The sequence below is a fragment of the Eretmochelys imbricata genome, chromosome 10 (genome assembly GCF_965152235.1).
Source record: "Eretmochelys imbricata isolate rEreImb1 chromosome 10, rEreImb1.hap1, whole genome shotgun sequence".
NCBI lineage: Eukaryota > Metazoa > Chordata > Testudines > Cheloniidae > Eretmochelys > Eretmochelys imbricata.
In genome coordinates this window covers 66,143,176-66,167,956 of record NC_135581.1, presented here as the reverse complement: position 1 = coordinate 66,167,956, position 24,781 = coordinate 66,143,176, and the positions used below count along the sequence as shown (strand labels likewise).

Sequence of the window (24,781 nt, the reverse complement as noted above, 5' to 3'; positions counted from 1 at the left end):
AAAACCCAGGCAATGCAGAATTAAGGTTGAAAACTGACTTAATTGTGCCTTCACCCTGGGTACAATTTCATAACGTATAAAAGATCACCTGCATAAGATCATCACAGAGGGTTCTTTTGCTAAATCCAGCATAGGAGACCTTCTTCAGTCAGCATTAGCAAAGGGTGATTGCCCTAAGGAGAGGCAGTTAGTGTTTTCCTCCAGCCAAGCTAATTAAGCTTTAATTGCTTGTTTCTCCTGTTTGTGCCCTGTCAGAACAGCATCAAGCACGGACATGGCATGAACGCTATCTATCCTGCCCTAATGCTGAGACAGCCTCCAATTACTTAACTTTGCTCCAAGATGCAACATTTGAACATCCTCCTTCTAAGCTCTTAGCAGAATAACGGAAGTCTTGAGGCAAACAGGGACCCAGAGTAGAGAGAAGGGCTTTGTTTCAGTTGGTCAAATGCTACCCTAGTCATGCTCCTGCCTCTCACTTGATGCAAATTGGATGCCGGATGCCATCCTGTCACAGGCGCTACTGTGCGCTTTAATTTTATACAGTGCTGAGATATTACACTGACGGTGGGCTGTGTGGACGCCCTATGTTCTGCTGCAACTTAAATTATTCCAGCACCATGAAATACCCTTCATTTCATGCCTTCCTACCCGCTCCAGAAGATTTTTCCACCTCGCAAGGTATAAGCATTAATGGAATATGAATTCAATTAAAATTACCTCAATTATCTCCATAGAATATGAAATAGTCAGAGTACGAGGGGACCGTGGTGATTGATCTGTACACAAAGACAGCAACTATGCTAGAGAGTGATAGTGTGGGACTTCCATACAAGATCTTTGCATTGTGTTTAAAGGCACATTCTCAATAACAAATGCCTCTGTCAAACTCACATACTTGCTCCCACTGTACTAGTCTGCAAGTGTTGGTATTTCACCTGACATGACCACAGAGAGACTGAAATCTTATCTATCATGACAATGTCTTCCATATTTAACTTCTGTGCTATTAAACCTCTGTGAATAAGCATATTAATAGCAAAACCCAGTAATAATAATAAATAAATATTCACATTTTAAAATGTTCATAGTCAGGCTTCATCATTTACAACCAGTGATGAATGGGGAAGTTCAGAGCACTGCAACCATCTAAATCCCTCTAGCCACAGCTCCAGAAAGACAACACAGCGTGTGTTCACATGTGGAAGACTTCCTTCACACCTACAGGGCTAGAAACCATTTTAAAACAAAGTTTAAATTTTGCATAAATTGGGAAGAGGGAGGCATCTAGACCACAGAGTCTGTGCCCCAACATTAACTATTGAGCCATTGGAGTTTTCCATTAAATATACCAGTTAGCTGGAATTAGGTTATTTTAACATTTTTATTTTGAATGTAGCTTGGAACACTTCACTCTGTTTTCCAGTGGCGGGGGGAAAGCATGGAGATAGCAATAATAAATCTAGGCAAGAGGCCGTAGTAAAAACATTCTTGTCAGTTCGATGCTTGGTTTAGGCAGGGGCTTCTGTGGGGGGTTATTTTTATTATTTTCCTTTTGATAAAGTGCAACTAGCTCTATAAAAAAAGAATTCGTACCACTCCAGTACAACCAAGATGCTTCTCCCCAGATCAGCTGCTACATTCATGCTTTTTATGCAAAACCCAAAGCAAGAAAAAAAGCAGCAGGTGCAGGAAATGGCTTTTTCTTTGAGTGAGCCCAACTTCCAGTTCTGGGGCTCTGTGCTACTAATAGACAATTGTATGCTGCATAAGGAAGGGATTAGGGAGGCCACAAAAAGAGGAAGTATGTGTGTGTGTTGGGTGGGGGGTGAGGTTAGAGCAACGAGTGTAGGACAGGGGTGAGGTCATGTGAGCTCTTTCCTCAAGGGAGCCCCCTGCCTTTAAACGCTGTCATTAATATTAGCACTGTCAGCTGGCTGTTTTTGTCCATAGGCTTTCATACTGAATCTACTAGTGCTGTGGGGTGGGCAGGGTGGAAGGAGGTTATATTTGGGAAGCTCTGGCAGAGCAAGTGGATTGGGGCACCTGAACAGTAGAAAAGAGGGGAGCGCTTGTCTGGAGGAAGCTATCATGTATTTGATTTGTCTCTAAGCAAGCTCCATAGTGCCCCTATGTTTAGAAGGGGTGCTGCCATTGTGCAAACCATAATAATAATGGTGCTAAGAATATTAGTGAGAGGCTTTTTAGAAATAACTTAATAGAGGGAAGTGATGTGCTTTGTAGAGGGACACTCCTCCGCTTATTACTGAACGTTGTGCTGCAGAGGTCAACTTTCAGTTTTCTCCCTTGAAATCAATTTCTAAGCATAATCAGAAAGATCACAATAGACAGTCAAGCAATGCAGATGCACTAGTTTAATGGCAAAATGGGACTTAGCTACCATTGTCAGTGAATTCTAATAATTGGGCTGTTCTCACAGAGACATTTTCCTAGTACTTATGGGTTTTGGTAGGTACAGAGAAGGCTTTACAGCTGTAGAATAGGAGATAAGCTGCAGCCGATTGCACTGAGGATTGTGGAATCTCGCTGACCTGTGCATCATCAAAGCTGTACCAGTTCTGGGTGAGCGTGTGCTTGCAGAATGCCGTATAATGGCCACCATCCAGATAACCAAAATGGTTCTACAACAAGAAAGTTGAGAGAGAGAAATCACTTCCAATTTTAGCAAAGACTCAAAGCCAGGGATCTGGTGATCATTTTTATTTGCACTCAGCTATTAGAATGATGGGAAAAAATAAGATTCCAGTTTCCCTTTACCCCAAAGAAACACTTGAAATAGGTAGAGCTCTGCGGAAGAAGAGCAAGTCAATGCTGTCTGGCCAGTAATTACATTTTTTTCCACATTGGGAGATCAAACTTACAGCCCCGCTAGCAGCTCTGACCTGGCAATCCATCTCCCAGCAAAACTCACGTTGACCAGGCCCAAAAACTGAACATTGTTTACCCACACTCAAGGGCTGAAGGAGCCGTCCTTGTGTTTAGAAGCTTTCAGGTGGAAGCATTTTCAATCAGCGTGAGGAAAAGAAATAGGGTATTTACTAAACAGCCTGCATCCAGAGTTGGATAAAAAAGTGCAATTAGCTTGAAGGAATCACTGACCTGTTCTATCTTTCAATGTTTGCCCTGTATTTAATTATTTCACTGGCTTGACACAGGGTCTGTCTACACAGGAATTGGCACCCTGTGGGGTACTGCATAATAATACCATAGTATCATGCCCAAGTAATAAAATAGGTTTGATATCACTGTACAAGTAGTACCAAATTGTGTTAATCATTGTACAGACCTGTAACACAATTCTAAACCAGTCACAGTTAAACAGCAATTTGGCTCCATCACCACAGACAACACCAAGCCATGTTATAACAGGGTTGGGGACTAGCGTGTTATATTCCATGATGCCCTGATACTCAAATTGTATCTGTGTACAGGCCTGTAACTAGCATTCAATCCTGAAAGCCAGAGAATTTTCAGTCAGGGTACCCAGCCATCTTCCATTAGCCAATGAAAAATGTGTTAATTTTATCAGTAATGGGTTAGTTGAGGAAGCGTCTCCTAATTCTGAAATGCCAGCTATGTATAAGTCAGTGATGGTTGTATCTGTACCATTTTTTTTCCCTGTTCTGTAAACTTTGGGTGCTGAGGCAGAGAGGACTTGCCTGCTTGTTTGTGTAGGACCAAGATCAATGACTGATTTCATTCACAAAAAGAAAAGGAGGACTTGTGGCACCTTAGAGCCTAACCAATTTATTTGAGCATGAGCTTTCATGAGCTACAGCTCACTTCAGTGAAAGCTTATGCTCAAATAAATTGGTTAGTCTCTAAGGTGCCACTGGTACTCCTTTTCTTCAAGGTGCCACAAGTACTCCTTTTCTTTTTGCGAATACAGACTAACACGGCTGCTACTCTGAAACCTGATTTCATTCAAACAAACATTCATAGTATTCCCAATAAAGCTAGGCTATAACTTTGCATCCAACTTACCACCACAGCACACAAGTTGTATTTTGGATTCTTCTGAAAGAGTGGATAAATATAAGGCGAAAGATCCAAGTTGCTTAGTGGATAGTAGATGTTAGTCCCCAGTTTCCTTTTGTAGCTGCCTTGATAGTCAAACCTGAAAATAAAACATTTTGAGACAGTATTTTCCACTACAAATGCTTTCAGTTCTTGTAATGCTGCACGTGCTTACCTTCACCTGGGCATTGGAAGGAATAACTAGCTACCGCCTGCTCAGCTCTTTGAAATGTGAAGTGCTCTCCTCTTAATGCTAAGGATTATTGCAAGCAGGTAGAAAATTACTGCCCCAAAGAAAGATTAAATAAATAGATTGCAAGTGACATTTTATAGTAAGAACAAGCAGGTTCGTGCTTTGTGAAATGTTCTTTTATTAGAATAGAAGTGTTGGGACTGAAAGGAAGGGACCAATGAGTGCACTGTCAATCTGTCACAAGATGCATGCTCAATGGGGGACCCTACATCCAACTTTAGCACTGATTCTGGCCATTGCAGCACGAACCATGGCAGAGTAATACTAGCTGAGGAGCTAGTGAGAAGAATGGAAGGAGTGAGATGGGTACACGGAAGGAGCAGGAAATGATCACTTTTTAAAAATAATTGATACATGATCAAACTTAACAAGAAGTGCTGGGCATTGAAGTAAGCCCACTATGAAGTTGTAGCCCAAACTTGCAGATTCTTTGATTTCCTCACCCACTCCACTGTTGAGGGCAAAATGGCTACAGAACACACAATTTTAAAATCTTGGGCTCAAATGCAATTGTACATTCCCCCCCCCCCCCCCGGCCGAGCTTTGTAAAAGGATGGGTCGAGGAATAATGCCCTAATTGCATTGTTGATGTGGCAGAACACTGTTCTCTATTTTGTCCATCACAGTAGCTAGTAGCTCTGTAAGTGGCTATCAGGACGAGCATCATTTGTACTGTAAAATTCCATTTATTAATGTGATCCAGTTTTACAACCAACACCCATCTTTCTTCATTAATTCCACAATTCTATCACTTTCCCCTCTATGACCAATCCCTCCCCTTTCAGAATTGTCTCTATTGCAAAGGGAGAAGCAGGACAAAAATGCACTGAGATGGATGCAATTTGATGGATTCGATAAAGTAACACATTTTCTGGGTTTATCAGGAGTCCGACTCACATGCTTTTCCTGTTTTGTAACTATCCAGGTACTGTATGTGTAAAAAGACTACGTGCAATGATTTTCCCTTTCCTCTGAATGCAAGTGACCTTCTTACATCCCATGTAAATCAGAGGAGACGTAGTTGTCCTGCCAGATGTAGTCTGTACCTCTTTAAGTGAAAAATAACCATCTTTGGCGCCTTGCCTATGTTGGCCTTTACTGCAGCATCTTGCTTAGTTCCACAGAAGGAGCAGTGAATTTGATTGTTCCAGGTCAGTGTGTCTTGTTGAAAGAAACATTCAAGGCAGTCCTGTGAAAGGAAAACGTGTTTGGTAAAACAAACACTACACCTCTGTGTAGAGACGTGAATTTCTGACCACTAAGCCGGGTTAGAGAGGGTGTCTCAATAAGCCTGTTTGCAGAAGTCATCTTATGCAAGGCAACTTGTGCAGTGTTGTTTGTACACTGCAGAGGACATTTGTGCCACATGATTCAGTGAGGGTGTGACATTATGAGTGTACAGGGCCATAAGTAGGGCAGGGTGAGCGGGGCAGGCCCCACTAGTGACCCCTGACGGACCAGGCTCCCCAGCACTAGGACCCTGGTGGGGCGGCAGGCAGGCAGGGCGCTGAGTGCCGCTTGGCCCCCACTGAGCATGCTCATTGCTCAGTAACATCAGCTGAAGCTGCTGCCCTCACTGGGGATTAAAAAGGTTAAAGGGGGTAAATTGGAGCGGGAGGGAGATGGGCAGGCTCTGAGCAAGGGGTGGAATCTGACTGTGCGCGGAAGGGTGTCAAACAGCTGGAGGCAGGGGCAGGAGAGGGACCAAGGAGCCAGGGGTCAGCCCAGGGGTGAGGCACTCCCAGATGGTGGCAGAGGGCAAAGCACAGCACAGGGTGGGGCAGAAAGGATAACAGTTACCCCAAGGGGATGAGCCACCTGCCCTGTTTGCAAAAATAGGGCAGGGCGGGGGGTGGGGAGAGGGACTTCCATGCTTAGGAGGAAGTGTTGAGAGAGGAAAATGGAGAAGTTCTGGGCTGCTTGTGATTCTACTGTTGCTTCCCCCAACTGTAAAACAAAGTAAATATTGCACAAGTAAAACAGGCCTGTTTAGTCAATGCTCCCTGTGCCCTCCTTTAGCTGTTTTTCTGTTACTGTGACTTACTTGTTGCCACCCAGCCTGATTCAGACTTTATTACAGAGAACAGAATAAGGAGCCTCCCTCTGATCCACTTGTCACAATGCTCCATTAACTGGCCAGCAATTGCACTCTCACATCAGGGAATTGACACCTTCAGGGCAGACTGGCCCAGGATGCTGAACATACCTTGGCTCTTTCTTTTAAAAGGCCTCTAATTTTGGGCTAGGGACAATTTTCAGTTGCCCAGACAGGTAAAACCACAGGCCATTTACTGTACAGGGGAACAGACCAATAGGGAAATCTGCACTGGGGGCAGATCTGGAGTGGGGCTGCTGGTGAGATACGCACTCGCAAAGAAACATGTCCGCTGTGACCCGTGCTTGTAGCATTCTGGGCTGTGACCCAGCTAGTCTGTTCCTGACTCCCTTCTCTACGAGACCAGGGCCATCACTTCGCTGATATGTCCATCCAGCCACTATAACCATGGCATTGACATTGTCTCACACTGAAGCACAGCATAATCAGATTTCACAGTCACCACAGCCATATACTTTCTTCGGTCTCCACACTTAGGCCGTGTCTACACTGCAGAGTTTTGGCGGCAAAAGCGTGGAGGCCTACACACTGCAATGCCACTTTCGGCAACAAAACTACTGTTTTGCCGACAAAATAAAACCCCCCCAATGAGAGGCATAGAGCGTTTTGAGGCAAAGTTAAAGCGACAACGCATCAGTGTAGACGCTGCGGTTCATTACGTTGACATAACTGGCCTACCCCAGTATCCCACAATGCCCACCATGACCACTCTGCTCATTGTTTTGAACTCAGCGGCCCTGCATGGGAAGATTCAACATTCTGCAGCCTGGAGAGCTCACAGAGCTGCTGAGGATGCTGTGGGAGAACTGGGAGGGAATCACAGAACCATTAATGTGGGCTGCAGGTAGGCAGAGCCGGCTGCTGCTGCAGGGGGCAGGGAGGGGCAGGTTAGGGGGTGGAGATATCGCTCCACCTGCTGTCTAAACTTAAAGAGACAGCATGCAGTGCGGAAGCACACTTCCCGAACATACATAGTCTCTCTCACATATACACTCCTCCCAACAGTCTTTCACACTCTTCCCCAACCCACACCGTCCCCCTCCCCACCACACTTCAGTTGAAAAGCGGCTGGCAATCTACTAGGATGCCCCTGGAACCATGCGATTGAGAAACTGCATCGTGTGATGCTGTACCTGCCCCATGAGGCACTGCAAACCCTTCCCAAAGCATCCTGCTGCCAGTTGCACAGTGGGATAGCTACCCACAGTGCACTGCTCTCTGTGTCGATGCAATAACCGCTAGTGCAGATGCGCTCTGCCGACACAAGGAGCAGAGTGTGGACATGCACCAGCGGTTTATTTAAAGGGCCTTAATTCAACTTTTGTCAACAAAACTCTGCAGTGGAGACAAAGCCCTAGGGGGGTGTGTGTTGCCTCGCCTGGCCAGAAGTCAAATGTCATAGAACCACAGAGTTAGAAGGGACCAGAAGGGTCATCTAGTCTAACCCCCTGCCAAGATGCAGGATGTGTCATGCCTCTTATAAGCTGTCACAACATAGTTTCCCCAACTAAATGATACTTCCCACACTGGCCTTATACAAACAAGCCATGCTGCTATAATCCTTCACCTTTAATGGGGCATAATCACAATTTGCTTGGCAGGATTCAGCAGGAGAAATGATCAGGTATAAGCCAACCATCATAATATACCAGGAAGCAAACAATAATCAATAGTCTTCTTAGGAAAATAAAATCACAATGCAAAAGGTAAAAAACAGAAATCTTACAAATTCCTCCTCCCTCGCCCCATGGCTGTTTTCCTTATATAAAGGCCAGAAAAAGGATGGCTTCTGCTTATACAGAATCGGATGCTATGGTGGTAATTCAATTGCTAGATAATCCATCTCCATGGTAAATTCATTCTTTGTTTACTTTTGAGTCCCTTTTATTCCCCATTGAGAGACATGGCTGTTTATTCTAGCCACAGTCTCACTGTGGTATGGAAAACCATCACTATCACTTGTTTTTATAAACAGAAATGCAATTTTATGTCTTTCTGAATATGTTTTATGCCATTAAGTCAGTGCAGTATCCATATTTACTTTACGGTTATTTTCAGTCCATATAGAGTTTACTTCTTAAAGGTTATATAGGAGGATACTATAGAGATGTTAAAGGATTGTGTGAAAATTAATGTGGCACCTAAAAGAATCATACAGTAGCTTTTATTGTCTATGTACTGTACCAATATGCAAAAATAAAATGCATTATCATTACTCTAGAATATACTAACTCGTATCATCTAAAAAAAACCCAAACAGTGGGGGCCAGCATGCCTAGGTACAGTTCTGTGAGTGCACTTAGAATACAAAGCAGCTAAAATTTAATGTGTTTGCCTCTAAGGAAGCATTTTGATAAGTGAGAATTTGAAAGAAAATGCCTCACAGTTGCTTTCTATACAATACAAAATAAAATCGACATTACTCTGGCCATTCCTCACTCCACAGCAATTCAGGGACATTTGCAAACAACACAAGCTACACTATTAACAGCCAAAGGGACAATGTAAGTCTGATCTAGCATCTCCTCTAGCCCTAGGGCCAAATTCTCTACTGAAAAGAGTGTCCCCCTTTTAGATGATGCCTTGGAACCAGCATATGCTGGGAACATATTTCCTTAAGACGGTCTGTTAACATAAACCTTCCACCCCTATACTGAGCAGAGACCACCAGAAGCTGGGAGGAGCTATTAGAATTCCTACCTGTAGACAGCATGCACTCTCGGAAGGGATGGGAAGAGAGAGAACTGTAAAGACCTCGTTCTTATCCGTGGTGGTCTGACACGCCAAGCATGAAATGTCATAACTGAGCTGCCCCTCAAAGAGCTGGGTGATGATTGATGTTTCACTGACAGTTCCCCTATCTTCCCTAGAAGTGGATGTGTTCCCATAGCATCTCCTTTTGTATGACTGTAAGAAAAAGAAAAAAGAAAAAAACAAACACTAACAAACTACTGACCCTGACCCTTATAAAAACATCTAAACATGCTTTGTATTGGTTGTCAAGAAAGCACACATGATCCCAGATGGCAGTAAAAACCTATTATTTATAATAATCCATTATTTATTCTGCTTCTTTATAAGACATTGCAATCCATATTTATAAATAGGGCCTAGTTGAATAGTGATTCATGAATAAAAGCATCGCTGTCGAGTTCACTCTGACTCATGGGGAGAGATTAGTTAAATTGTGAGAATTCAGTTAACAAATTCCAATGTTTTCATGAGTCTTAGCATGAAGTTGTCTGAAAAGCCAAACCAGAAGTTTTTTAGTTAAAAAAGAATATCTTCAGTTTAAAAAAGAATATCTTCAGTCATTCATTCAGGAAGCAGAAGCTAGATCAGTCACACAACACAAATAACGAACAGTGGAGGTCAACAGTTTGTGAAGAGCTTATTCCACATTAATTTAGACAGAAAATTAGTCTTCAGAACTTCTAGCAAATACTTACAGATGAGAAAATACCTTCCTGGGTTTGTAAAGGACGAGCTAACCAAGAAAGGGGGAATATTTGTAATGAATACTATTTGAAATGTATGGTTCACCCAGCTCCATTTATCAGCACCTCCAGCCATCAGCCCATCGCTGTTTGAAGCCTTTGTTCGGCCAAGTCGTAAACATGCGCTTAACATTGCACACTGAGTAGCTCCACTGAGATCAGTAGGGCTACTCATGGTGTGTAGAGCTGAGCAAATGCCTAAGTCTTTGCGGGGTCAAGGCCTTGTTAAGATCTCTTTAGCTACAGCCTCGCACTGTTTTCTTTTGTACAACTTTCAAACACCTCCCCAGTCTCATGTGTCAAACACCCTGCTCTTCTCTTCCTTCCAACAGTGCTTCCCTGGGAGGCATATTCTTTTATTTTCTCTGCATGAAGGAACCACTTTCTATTGCTTCTCATGATAGGGTCCACCATGGAGCGCTCCCTTGTTCCACCACCTTCAGGATTCTCAACCGCAGAGCAAACAACAAAGGTGTAAACTGGAGCTGTAGGGCTGAGCTAACTGAACTGAACCCCCTGCCCGAGCAGCAGATAGCAGGGATAGAATCCAGAGACTGTCAACATTTTCCTGAACAGCAGTAACACTTGACGTCACCATAGTAGCTTTCTAGCTTCTAACTTGCTGTCCAAGCTAAGTAATCAGTGCTGAGACGTCTAGCCTGGAATCGTAAATGGGGCAAGAAAAATCATCTGATTTTTTCTCTACGATCATTCTAAAGCAGAGCTTCGGTACACAGATAACTTCTGTGAGAGCACTGAGTGCATTTACAAATCAGATTACCTGGCAACTGGCTACATAAGTTAGCATTTGGTATTAATGATGATTTAAAATTATGTATAGAACCCTGTTACTCTGCAGCACTTTATATATCCAAAGTAAGCCATGCCCCCTATCACAAAGGGCAAAGAACCAAAGGACGATGAGAAACCACTGGACAGTGCTGAGAGCAGATAGGCTGGAGTGACTTAATGCTGGTAAAGTGGTTTAAGAAAGGATTTGAAGGAAGAGAGAAGTAGAGGTGGATCTGGGCAGACAAGATGCTTGGCACAGGGAGGAAGCATGATAGGGAAGAGCATAGAGACTAGAGGGTGAGGAGGAGGAAATGACACCAGAGGTGTAGATGGGGGATTAGGTAGGGCCTTGGTGATGTAGATATGGAGCTTGAATTGGATGTGGTAATAGGAAGCTAATGAAGGGGTTAAAGGTTGCACTGTGTGTAGTGGTTGGAGAAAATGGAGAGATGATTTTAACAGCACCATTTTGTACAGTATGGAGGGAGAGAAGAGACAATTATTGTATCCATGCTCTTCAGTAACGAACAGCAGAGAGGAGGCAGGTGTGCACTGACACTTCACAGTCCCAGAAGGCCAGAACTGTGGTCTTACCTTCTTAAGAGCCTCATGTAATTCGTTCAGTACATAAATCAGAAACTCCTGGGCGTCCTGCTGAGTCTTCTTGGTAAAAGCTGGGCATAAGTCACCAATGACTGAACGGAACACCTCTGGTGAGATGCACTCAAACTCTCCCAGCCACATATCGGCCATCAAATAGGCAAAGGCGGTGGCAACCTCACCGTTTTCCCTGAGTAGAATAAAAGGAAGCTTTAGTTGGAGTACAGAGATGTGGTGGCTGTGCTTAAAACGTGAACACAAAAGCCAAGCTGAATGGGCAAAGGAAACATTCTGAGGAGCCATAGCCACAGTGCAGACTCTGCTTGTTGAAGGGTCACACTCACAATAGGCTATTTCAGTCTGTAGTCTAGGAGTACTCTTGGATTCCTCGCTGATGCTAAGCTCTCAGATAGCAGCATCCACGAGTAATGCTCTCTATCATCTGGTTGGCTAGAAGTCTCCATCCTGTGCTGGTGAATGACCTAACCGCAGTTATTCATGCCTTGGTCCCTTCTCAGCTGGACTACAGCAATGCAACATACTTGGGCATGAAGTCTTCAGCACTTGGGAAACTCCAGTTAGTACGGAACACTGCAGCCATTCTCCTCATTAACGGAGGCTACCACAAGCACATCAGACCTGCTCTCCTCTCTCTATACTGGTTTCCCATACAATATCGAATTAAATGCAAGGTCTTGATCCTTATCTTCACAGTGCTCCATGGCCTGGGCCCAGGATACCTGAAAGATTATCTAAAGTTCTGGGACCAAGACCCTGGTCAACAGCTTCACTCTTTTGGCATGACAGAACTCTCCACAAGAAGGGCAAGCTCATTTGTGCAGGAGACAGAACTTTCTCAGGGGCCAGTCTAAGATTGTGGAACAAACTCCCCCAGGAACTAAGACTTATCATAAACCTCACCACCTTCCAAAGCTCCAAGCGTAAGTTGCATTGCTTTGACCGTGCCTTCTCTAACATAAATACGCAGTAGCACGTATATTCAAACCAAACCAACTGCCTCCAATAAATACATAAGTAAATAAATAAACAGAATGCAATGCACTGCACATGCTTCACCCCAGTGGAGGGGATGAGAGAACAAATGGGTGACAGGTTAGTCACATTGCTTACTACACCACAGGAAGGCGCTCAGATCCTACAACAATGAATGTGGTACAACAGCCCGCATAGGCCAGAGAAGAGGGAATTCAGAGAGAAGCCAGAAGGTGAACACTGGCTAGGAAAAGCAAGTTGAGGAAGAGGCAGAGATGGTGTGTGGGGCCTGGGAAGTCAGAGCAAAGTGTGCTGCTTTTGGTTTCCTTGTACAGATGAGTATTTCTGTGCTTTCTAACGCCAGGCTCCAGTTGAAACTTCATTTCTTTTGGAAAAACTTGCAATACTGAGATGGAAAAACACATCCCAAATACTTTTTGCTTGTAAGCTGCTTGGAACTGGCACAGTCTTTTTATTCTGTGTTTGTAAAGCGCCTGACACAATGGGTTCCCAGTCCATGACTGGGGCTCCTCTGAGCTACTGCAATACAAATAATAAATAGTAATAATAAAACAGAGAGCAAATAAATCTACTTACTTGTGTAGGGCTGTTACATACTTCCCTGAGAGAAAATACTCCACCAACGGGGATATACTGCAGAGGCACTGCAAAACTGCATTCATGTAGCAAGTGTTGCCCAAGTTACGCAGGCCAGTGAGTCCTTGGTACGGCTGGTTTGTCTCGTCGTTGGATTCCTCACTAGAATGCTTCGAATGCTCCAGGTGCACAGTTTCAGAACTGCATTTCCAACAAGAACAAAATCCAAAATTGTATTTTTGTCACCTAAAATGCAACCATCTCTTTATTACCACATTCAAACCGGCCTTATCTCAAAGAAAGCCATTTCCTGCTGCATCAAGGTCTCTTTAGCAAGCATACTCAGTCATCGTCATAACTGTGGTTTATTTATTGAATCTAATAATATTCATACGGCCACTGATCACACGCAAAATAAAATTGACAAATTCAGAGCAAGTCAGAGAAGTTGCTACCAAATATATTGGACAGGTCAGTACTGAATGTTGTGCATATTGTTATGTCTGCAAAATTAACACTTAGCTGGGGACCAAGCCTACATCTAAGTTGTCTCTGTTTTCTTGGAATGTTAAATTGGGATGTTAGTGAGCCAACCTCAGTTTGGAAGGGATTCAGATAATTAGTTTGCAATTATCTCTTTTACTTGCCATTACTCACAACCTTGCAAACCCTCTATTCCTGGAGCTCCCACTGACTTTACTAGGAGCTTGCAGGAGACTTGAAGGTGCTCACCGTTTGTAGCACCCTGCTAGAAATTGGGAAGTACATTTTTTCATACCAGTTTTCCCCTCTTCTTTGGCAGGTGGATAGACATTTGCTCATGTGATTCCAGTGAAGCTTGACATTGGCATTTTATGGTTTGTTTGGGGTTTTTTTGTTACTTCTTTGTTAGGACACCAGAGTAACTAATTACAAGCCCCATTTGGTGAGGGATCAAAAGCCTGCTGGGCAGTACTGACTGCACCTTTCAGGATTGAACCCATGTCAGCATAGAGGGTGGCAGCAGGGCTTGCCTCGACCACCTATCTGCTTCACGTCTCTCCCACAGGTCACCCTATCCCCTGAATTCCACATTCAGTGCCCGGGTCCAGGTTTCTCCCTGCCTTGGATTACTTATCTATCCCTGTTCCCTGCCCGGTTTCACATGTGCCTCTAGCCTCTGAGCACAGCAAGCACTGTGGGTTGGGTTGGCTATGGCTGATCAGGGCTAGTGGGCACTAACATGAGTGGAGAGGGCAAACCCATCATGAATGAGGGATGGGCTGACAGGGACCTATCAACATCCAGGGCAGAGTTTAAAAAAATCAATGTTGGTGGAACAGGACTACAGCTATTTCCATTTTAACCCAGCTAGACACTCACGACACTTGTGTCAGTTCGGCCGAGATGGAGAAGTCCGGCCCACCTCCTCAGCCAGCTGCCAGCAGGATGCCGCAGCCAAGCCTTATTTCCATCCCTTATTTCCCACACAGTCAAAATGGGAGGAGTTGTTTGTAGAGCAACTCAGTCCGTTCCCACAAAGGGTAGAATAGAAGCACTCGGACATTACCAACCTGGGAGGGCGTGTGGGTCGCGATAGGAAGTGCCTAGATCGGACGTAAGGAAACACAGGTCAGCATCAAATACTTGCAGGTGTCAAAGCCTGTAAAAATGTAGGGACCATGTTTGGCCTCTATAATTGAGGAGAGGAGATGCTGGAGAATCACATTAGAGCCAAGAATGTCTGATCTGAGGGGTACTTTCACAGAAAAGAAAAACATGGCCCATCTGCTTTCAGAGAGAAATTGAGTCCCTTCTGGTTAAAGTCTAAGGTGAGAAGGGACCATTGTGTTAATCTAGTCTGGCCTCCTATATCACACAGGCCATTGAGCTTCCCCAGAATAATTCCTACAACAGATCTTTTGGAAACACATCCAATCTTGATTTAAAACTCACTAGTGGTGGAGAATCTACCACATCCCTTCGCAATGAAACCAACAGCAAGTGCAGCAACTGGTGTTGAGAAGACAGCAGATGAAGGAGACTGAGATGGTGACTGGGGTTGCCAACTTTCTAATAGCACAGAATCGAACACCCCTGCCCTGCCCCTGAGGCCCCGCCTCTGTCCCACCCCTTCTATGAGGCTCCGCCCCCGCTCACTCTCCCACAACCTCACTAACTGGAGCAGGGGGTTGGGTTGTGGGAGGGGAGTGAGGGCTCTGGCTGGCGGTGTGGGCTATGGGGTGAGGCCAGGGATGAGGGGTTTGGGGTGTGGGAAAGGGCTCTGGACTGGGGCAGGAGATTGGTGTGGGGGGGGGATATGGGCTCTGGGCTGGGACCATAAATTAGGGGTTCAGGGTGTGGGAGAGGGCTACAGGCTGGGGCAGGGGTTTGGGGTGTGGGGTGGTGAGGGCTCTGGCTGGGGGTACGGGCTCTGGGGTGGGGCCGGGGATGAATGGTTTGAGATGCAGGAGGAGCCTCTGGGCTGGGGCCAAAGGGTTCAGAGTGCGGGAGGCATTGCAGGCTCCAACTGGGGGCATGGGCTCTGGGGTGGGTCCAGGGATGAGGGGTTTTGGGGTGCAGGAGTGGGCTCAGGGCAGGGGGTGAGGGCTCTAGGGTGGGGCCAGGGATGAGGAGTTTGGGGTGTAGGAGCAGGCTCAGGGCTGGGGCAGGGGTTTGGAGTGTGGGGTGCACTCTCTAGGGGAGAGTTTTGGTGTGGGGCAGGAGGTTGGAGTGTAGGGGCGGCATGAGAGCTCTGGGGTGGGGCCGGGGATGTGGGGCTTGGGGCGCAAGAAGGTGCTGGGGCAGGGGATTGGGGTGTTGGGGGTGTGCAGGCTCCAGGAGGGAGTTTGGGTATGGGAGGGGACTCCGTACTCCAAAACCCTGCCCAAGCCCGGAGTCCCAGCAGTGCTTACTGTGGCTCCCAGGAAGGGGCCGCCAGGTCCCTGCAGTGCAGCCCACAGGCGCATGGCCGGCCAGTGGGGCTCCGCACGCTGCCCTCCTGTCAGCAGGCGCCACCCCCACAACTCCCTTTGGTCGCGGTTCCTGGCCAATGGGAGCTGCTTAGCTGGCACTAGGCAGCGCGCAGAGAGTCCCTGGGCACCCATGCGCGTAGGGGCTGCAGGGACCTTGCGTCCACTTTCAGGAGCCTGCTTCCAGGAACTGCATGGAGCTAGGCAGGTGGGAAGCCATCGATTGATGTCTTGTTGGGCTAATATCAGTAGGGGATGATCGTTCTCTTTGATCATCTTTATGTCCAGCCCTGCAAGGTGCTGAGCACCCTCAATTCCCATTGACTTTAATGTTAGTGGAGAGTGCTTAATAGCTCACAGGAGACCTCAGCAGCACCTTGTATGGTTAGCCCTGAGGGATAAAGAGCCTGATGTGTTTCCCACGGTTTTAGTTTGTTTGGTCACCTGTGATGGATCCTGCATGCTTTTTCCACGTACATTAGTGACATATGCCTCCAAGGCTCCTAGAGGCCATTTTTCAGGATAGTGGATGAATTCCCCTCTCCCCTGCTTTCTGGCAGTGCCACTCGCTCCACATTATAGACGCTCTGTCAATTCTCTGCATTTTCCAGGCCTGAGCCCAGTGCTTTGTTTTTGTTAATGAATGAATGTTAGTCCTATAGTTTTACCCTAGGATACTCTCCGTGTTAGTCCTACAGACAAGTCTAGCGGCAGCAGCATTGCCCAGGGTCTCCGTTCCATGTTAGTCTGGTTCACAGTCAAAAGTTCCCACAGTACTGTGGCAATCCTCTATCTGTTTTCTCTGAGGATGCCTGCATGGAGACCTATGCTAGGTCATAGAAGTGCAAGAACTATAGCACATCTCCCTGGTGCCTCCTCTCCATTTCGGAATGGTGCTACTTTAGCAGGGTTAGCTAGAGGGGAATAACAAAGGAGTTTGGGAACTTGTTTCCCTTGCTTTTGTTCCGTTAGCTCTATCCCCTTGGTCTTCTCCTCCCCCGACCTCCCAGCCAGTCCCAGTAGAGTGACTGATGTATAATTAAATGGTAACATACTAAAATATGAGGTCTTGCACTGACTCCATTTTATGTAATGTACGTGCTCTTGGAAGCCACGTATGACGGAAAACCACCACCAGTTAGGACTGGTCCTATTGAACTTTCCTACATACATATTTATTTCTCTCTCATTACCTTAGCAATGTTGCACATATACATTTGTTTTCCCCCGAAAACCTTCTCAAGCACGCCAATACTCCCAAACTGCTCTTGCATTTTTAAAAAATTCGCTTACAAATGAGAAAATTGTCACCACTTTCTAATCAGCTCTGCCCATAGCCCCAGCTCCTTTTAAAATGCTCAGATGAATTCCATCTACTCTATTCAATATAAATTCATCACCTCTTTCCCAGCTTATGTTATAAAATGCAGACTCACAGAGAATAAAATATATTGAAATCATCAGGTGTCGATGTTGATTGGGAAGCCATCTCTTGGCTTGCAAAAGAGCTTGTTACTTCCACTGGCTTTGGGAAGCTACCTCTTACCCTCTTTTCTTCATTTCACCACCTCTTTTCTTTCCCTTTTCATACAGTCATTTCCTTATTTCATAGCATTTCTAGTACAATTGCCCCAAAGTATGTACTAGAATTCTCATTGTACTACCCCTACAATTCCAGTTTGGATTCTTCTGGCATCATAAGACAACATTCTACCTTGTTGCTATGTGATGCTGCCGACTTCCCATAAGTTCTGTTAAGGTCAGAAAACTGACTATATTGCACGTTTGTTCACATGTATCTTCCAGTTCATAGCTGCCAGTGGGATGGGGTGGGGGGTATTCAATCTTGTTCCCACAGAGATGAATAGTAAAACGCACATTGGATTTAATGTATGTAAGACCCAGCCCTGGTTTGTTAGCCTAAACTTTTCCACCTTGACAAAACTACTCACTGTGTTCTGATTGAAGAATTGTGCTGGTTATTGTAAATAGGAGGGAAAACAGAGCTGGGTTTTCAAACACCATTTTAGAGCATCTCTGAGGGTTAAGAAGAAATAACTGGTTTTTAAAATTGTATTAAAGTTACAATAAAATGTTAACATGGTATATCCTGCAGGATCAGGTTAACATTCAAGAACCTGGCTAAAGATTCTGGCTTGCTGGCTGGGGAGCCGCCTCCTCCTCTGAATAAATCACAAAGGGTGACACACACACTAAACTTTGGGATGTTCAAAACTTAATTTAGACATGAATTTTGTAAATGATCTGTAATTTTGTAATGGACAGAACCAAAACCTTCAGATGTTGGAAATCTAGATCCGAATTTTGCAAGTTAAGCCATCTTCTTTAATAGATATATGTAGTTGTAAATAAACACACACGTTCTCACATGCGTACACATTTTGTTTACACACACAATTTTTTTTAAAATATTTCAAAAAACCAAACTAACATTGACTTCCTTCATATGTAAAACCTGTTCTGTTCAAATGTGCAAAAATTGAGGGTTGACTGAAGTCAAATGTATTCATCCCCCAAGGCAGAGATTTTGTAAACTCACCTAGAGATCCTTTCCTAGAAGACTGGGACAGCTGCAGAGAATACAGAAGACAAGCATTGATGCAAGCAATGTGGATGAGAAGCCAAAAGACCTGCAGGTAAATGAATGGAGAGAGATCTTTTCCTTTGGATAATGGAAATACTGCAGGCATTGTCCAGCCCTTCAGCTGATCTGCAGTTGAAGAATGTTCATACATTCTATGGGCATTCATGTGTAGATTACGTCCTGGAGATGATACATACCCAGAGTTGTGAGGATCTTCCCAATAGGCAGTAAACAGAAATCTTATATAACAGGCAGAACATTCCTCTCTTATTTCCTTAATGGAAGCAGAACTCTCCAACTTCACAACGTATCTCATATAGTAATAAGATGTAAGAAGTTTGAGAAAGACATAAATCAAGGGGATATTTTCCCCCATAGTAAATAAATATGTAACAGAATAAATACAGATATTTCATTTATACCCAGTTTCCAGAACCAGGAGGAGAGCCAGGTGCAAGTCACTATTGGACTGTGCACCACTCATCTGCACTTGGCATTTTTTGACACACGGAGTCTGTGCACAAGTGTAAAGCTTCTGGAAATTCCTTGTAAGCCTGGCTTGCAGTAGGTGGATTTCTTGAAACACCTTTGCATCAGCATCTTTCCGATTCATCTCACATAGATGGTGCAGAATGTCCTGATAGCATACCCTGGAAAACTTTTACACTCTAGCTTGGAAAGAAGCAACAACCATAGGCTCTTGTGGACTTCCTTGGAAGTCTTCAGACAAGGCACATTGAAGAATAATGTCCATTCAAGCAAGAAGTTCCTTTTGTTCAACTGCCTTCCAAAGTACTGGGCCCTTTTTAGTTTGGCAACATTACTATTAATCTTCTTCCTAACTTTATCCAGTATAAAAATCATCTACTAGTAGGAAGTAGTACTCTCTCTTCATTAGCTTCTGATGAGAGTTAGGCCCAGGTTTTGCTTAGAAGCATCCCTGTTCTACTTCCCTGAAAGCTGCTGTTTTCACTTTATTGGTCTTAAAAGTAATGAACTTGGCACAGAAAGTCCCTAAGTCAAGCATAATTCTGACACCTTGACACTCCTCAGGGACCCACTGTACCTCCCGGATTGTTACAAATGCAGTGTCCACATTAGGACCAACATAGTTTTATTGCCCATGAATCAGGTCCCAACCTTTCAGTGGTGTCACAAAAGTTACTGCACATTTATACTAACTGTAAACCACAGTAGCAGCTGTTTATTGTGCATCCTTTGACTCCCAACTATACAAATAATGACTAAGCTAGATTAGACTAACATGACTAACTACAACACCTTACACACCTCAGGATCAAATCATGAGCCCTATAATGCATCAACAAAAGCGCAAATCCAAACAAGGAAGGGAAAAAAACCCTTCATAGTGAGTAATAAATGGTCATTTACCATGATAGGTTAATTCTTTCTTAAACAATTCATAAATATCTGACAAAAATTAGCACTTTCTAGTAATATGAAAGGCATAAATATTTCACATTTATCCATTGTGCTGGATGCTGTACAGACCTAGGAAGAGATGGTCCCTGTATCAAAGAGCTATCTCAGTGTCATGTTAGCAGTGTCTGGTCATTGGCTCTTCTTAGAGTATGTCTACACTGTAGCTGGGAGTGAGCTTCCCAGCCTGGGTAGACAGACTCATACTAATAGGGCTTGTGCAAGCTAAAAATAGCAGTGTGGACGTTGCTGGGTCTGAGCTCGGGTGGCTAGCCCGAGCCTCTGCTGGTGCAGCAACATTCACACTATTTTTAGCACGCTAGCTCAAGCTCCCCTGGTGCAAGTCTGTCTACCCAGGCTTCATCCGTGCTGCAGTGTAGACATACCAGTAGAGGGCAGAACACTGGGGAGGATGGAAGGACCGGCTGTCAGTAGAATCCTCAGGTGTCTTTTGCAGGCATTATCTGATGCAGAAAAAACTGATCTGGCACAAATAGCCAAGACAAGACATTTCCTTCCTATTTTTTTTTATATTTCAGTAGCACATAACCCCAGTCAAGGCTCAGGGTCCCATCGCAACAACAAAAGACACTGACTGCCCAGACAGCTTACAGTCTAGGTATCAGATAAAACATGATAGGTGTATGAAACAAAAGTAGGGCAGGGATGCTCCACCTTTCATACCCCCTGTGACCGGGGTCCTAGTGTGGGCCAGCTGCGGTCACTCAATTAGGGTGAACTGCAAAGAATGGGGCAGCCAAATCCCCAAAAGCTGGTGGTTATTCCAATACTTAGATTTACCAAGCCAGAATAAAACAGCTTCTTTATTACCTTACTGGTTACTCAGAAGTCCAAACAACAGTTCCCTTAAAGTGATCCAGCCTCAAGCCTCCATCCAGGTACCCGTGTCAAATACGATGAAAATTTCTGGAAATCTTATTTCACTATATAAAAGAAAAGGTTCTACCAATCCCAAAGGATCGGACACATTACCTCCCAGGTTAATGAATGTTTCAGATCTTACTGTTCTGTGAACTCCTAGCAGGCCTGACACACTTACTACACCTAACACACTACTGTCATCATATTGATCTGTAAACCTGTCATGTGTCGTATCAAATAAAAGCTGGTGACATACAGTCAATATCATCATCGTGTGATGTATGGATGGATGGAGTGTACGGATGCTCACTGGAGGACATCACCATCTGAACGCCAGTAGGTCAACCTGACTCTTGAGAGGAAGACTTTTGGGGAATATAAAGAAAAGAAAAAGGGCATCTCGTTCCCCATCACTTAGGGAACAAAAAGGTCAGCGTTCTTTGCATCTATGAATGATGGCTCCCCAGCTATGAGGGTTGGTGAGGCTGAAAAAGGGACTGTAGAGGTGAGAAAACTGCTTCGACAAAGCTTGGAGCCTGCTAAGGCTACATGTAAGTTCCTAGAAGCGTGTTATTCTTTTGTTTGATTTGTTACCAGTTTCTATGATCTCTGCTTAGTATCACTTAAATCTCTGTCTTTATTAATAAACTTCTCTTTGGTTTATTATAAATTCCACTCAGTGCTGTTATACTAAAGCAAGGTGGGCATCCTTTGCTGAGCCAGCAGACTGGTTTCTCTTCTGTCTCTTTGAGACAGCGGACTCCGTGTTCTGTGGGCATCCAGTGACAGGCTGGATGCTGCAGAGGAATGGTTTTTCAAGAGGTTTTGGGAAGTAGGTGCACCAAGAGTTCCCTGCAAGGCAAGGAAAGGCCTGGCAGAGTCCTGAGGAGTTTATTGGAAGCTGACACCTAGTCTAGCTGCAGCAAATCTCTCGCTCGCTTAGGCAGAAGGGTAACAAGGTGACCTACCGTTCTGGACAACCCAAGAACACTACATAGAAAGAAGTTACCAAGTGGAAGATAAATAATGAAGTTATAAGGAGAGTCACTTCTCAGCTGCTGGCAGGTAGGGTCAGGATTGAACCTAAAGGACACTCATAATGTGATGTCAGATTCAAGGAAAGAAGTCAAAGTAAAGTTCTGGTAGTTGAATTCCAACAGCTTAAAAATCTTTCATGTAGTGAACCTCCCGTCTGTTTCATTTTACTGGGAATTGTGCTGTTGTGTGATCAAACTGCACAAGCACCCCCCACAAAGAATGATATGAAAGCCATCACTTCACTGGGTTATGTAGCTGTGCCTACAAAAACCTTAACAAATCTGAAAACTGCCCCTAACAATGGGTCTATTTACCCCCAAATAAATCACAGATCCCTTCAGAGCACTGGTAAGTTTTTTGTTGTTGTTGCTGCTGTTTTTGTTCTGTTTCAAACACAAAAGCAGCAATGGAAGATATTCCTAATTATCTGACCTGAGAATAATTATTTTGAAGTGTGAAAAAATGTGCTAGGCCCTTGTCACAACAACATGTGAAAAAGGATGCCTTATCTTGGATTGGTAAAACAAACATTGCAATTTGTTTGAACACAGAGAATGTACCATAAGGACTGATTCTTTACATTAACTTGGAGATATGGTTTAAAAGTGCCAGGATTTGCTGTTTCTGTAACAGCCTAAAAACCATTAATCTTTGTAGCCAGAAGTCTGAGTACAATTTTTAGTAGCTATTTATGTAAGGTTATTCTTTGCTAAAAAGAAATTCTGTCTACTTTGGTTTTGCTTTCCTCACACTAGAGCAGGTTTCCTGAATTGCGCAAGACTGGGTTTTTATTAGTCAGTTTGATGGTGGTGTAGAGTTACATTTCCTGCTTCATCACCCAGTGATTTCTATATTTTTAAGCAAATGGAGGAAAACTGTACCTAATATGAAAGTCACATCACACTGCATGAAAGAGGTCACTGTAATGACAATGGACTTTTCAGGAACACATTTACCAGTGCACTTGAACTGCACTTCCTTTAAGTGTCAACTCAATGGCACAGGGTATACAGCAGTTGTTCTGGGGGAACCAGAGGAGTGATGCTTCAGATGACTCAATGCCCTACTGCTAGACAACTCAAGAGCAGTCAGTCAGGGGAGAGCAACTCTGTAAGATATCAGAATCAAGAACGCCGCAGAATAAAGAAGAATTTTGCTAGTTAGTATCAGGTTTGTACAGGATAAGCTAGAAGGGAGTGTATCTGTGCTCTGCAATTGACTGGGCTGGGAAACTTATTAAAAGAGTGGGAATATAATGCCCTGGACACCCAGTGCTCATCCAGGAGCTTAGTTTGTAAAGATCTATGGCAGTATCCATTGCTGCTGCTCCTGACACTAGATAAGTAGAAACTATATATTCATTTCAATGTCCCTTACTAAACTACAAGATGTCAGGCTTTCCCTTAAGTAATATGCAAAGCCCCATCTGTTCCAGGATTCTGTGACTAGCACAATTTGCCACAAATTTCACTGCCAGCCACAGTCCTGTGTTTCAGAATCTAAGGTTTTAGTTAAAAAAAAGTTTCAGCCCTCATGGTCGTGAAGAAAATATTGAAAAATGAATAAAGTGTAACTGAGGCAGATGCTGTCTTCCTGAGCCTGCAAACAGCTGGAAGCAATAGCTCCAAGAGGTGTGAATTTCCTCATTCCTCAAAATGGGTCAATGCAATGACGACAATTTATGTATTAACACTTAGCTATATCTCTGCTGATCAGTCTTCATTTTAGCAAGAACATCCACCTAATATGCTTATTAAACAATTCCAAACTGCCTCTCCAAATGCCAAAACTCCAACATGTCCCTTCCCAGTTGCCAAAAAATACAGCTTGCCCTCAGTGTCTTACATGATGCAAATCTGAATTGTCAGGATATAAGTCTACATGATACTGAAATAAGAAAGGGGGGTGAGGAGAGTGTAAAACTAAACTGAATTTAATATCAGGATAAATAGGAGCTACTGATCCTACTGTATTATTCACCTTCACATTTAACTCCTTTAAAGCACTTTCTAAAATTTATCTGGAGCTGCTACATAATTCTGAGTCTGCCACACCAGAATGCTGCAGAATCCAGAAGACCTGCCACAGAATTCTGGTTCAGCTTCCTGGAGTGTGCTCATGCCTTGGCTATGTAGAGTAAAAGGTGGCTCTTTTTAACAGCATTTTGTGGATTTCTTACTAAGCATTCCTAGAAAATGTATTTTCTACTATTATGCCGTATGTAAATATTCTGAATAGTTCTGTCACCAGTTCTAAACAAATCAGAAGAATTGTTGTTTTTTAAAATTAAATAGACTAAAATATGCAGTTCTCCAGTTACTTGTGGTATCTGATGACCCTGATGTGAATAATTTTAAGAATCAAGAGGCACCTGAGTCCCTAATTGACTCTTCTACCTTAATGTCCCACCTGCTGGCTCTGCTTCTGGAAATGAGAAATTTCATTTAGGTCTGCAACTACTGACGTATCAACTTGTAAAAAACCAACATTGGACTTCACTTCAGGAAGAGAGATTATAAAATAAAAAAAATTAAAAAAAGAGACTTCCCATATCTGTAAATGGAAAAACCTGTTGCACAATAGCTTTGAACTCCTTGAATGTGCATTCCTTTCTGTGCAAACATACATACTAGAGTGAAGGCTTCATTATATAGCTAACAAATCTGACTGCTCTAGCATAAGGTTCTCTAATTGTCTGCAGTGCTTTGATTTAAGTTAAGCACAGCCATGGAGCATCTCAGTGATCAGGGAATCTATGATGGAGCCATCCACTTGTCAGTGGTAATCACAGTTGAGTTTGTCTGTTTCTCCCATTATTTGGGATTATCCCTTTAATTTCCTTGCAAATTAAGACCACTGAAATAAAATGACATTAATCTTCTGATAGCAATGCATAGTATAGGAATGCTATACATAATATAGGAGTTCAAGCAGAAATTAGGGTAAACAAAAGTTAAGGGAAAAAACCACAGGTGGAAA

The 24,781-nt window shown here is 43.9% G+C and overlaps 1 protein-coding gene across 1 annotated transcript; it reads right to left on the bottom strand.

Moving 5' to 3' along the window:
• Nucleotides 1-2,320: 2,320 nt before the first annotated feature.
• Nucleotides 2,321-18,592, bottom strand: USP50 (ubiquitin specific peptidase 50). The gene is made up of 8 exons (XM_077828364.1): nt 18,398-18,592; nt 14,440-14,472; nt 12,887-13,087; nt 11,291-11,486; nt 9,108-9,314; nt 5,338-5,480; nt 4,006-4,138; nt 2,321-2,642 (listed from the first exon to the last, which is right to left on the bottom strand). Exons 3-8 carry the CDS (start codon nt 12,970-12,972, stop codon nt 2,451-2,453), a joined length of 957 nt encoding a protein of 318 aa, XP_077684490.1. The 5' UTR covers nt 12,973-13,087; nt 14,440-14,472; nt 18,398-18,592; the 3' UTR covers nt 2,321-2,450.
• Nucleotides 18,593-24,781: the final 6,189 nt, after the last annotated feature.

What these genes read in the sequence shown, in the direction of transcription:
- USP50 (XM_077828364.1), bottom strand. Translation starts at nt 12,972, where the DNA reads ATGAATGCAGTTTTGCAGTGCCTCTGCAGTATATCCCCGTTGGTGGAG. An exon ending in TACATGAGGCTCTTAAGAAG is followed by an intron (nt 9,315 to 11,290) that starts GTAAGACCACAG and finishes TTTTTCTTACAG; the next exon opens with TCATACAAAAGGAGATGCTA. An exon ending in GTTATTTTTCACTTAAAGAG is followed by an intron (nt 4,139 to 5,337) that starts GTACAGACTACA and finishes TTTTATTTTCAG; the next exon opens with GTTTGACTATCAAGGCAGCT.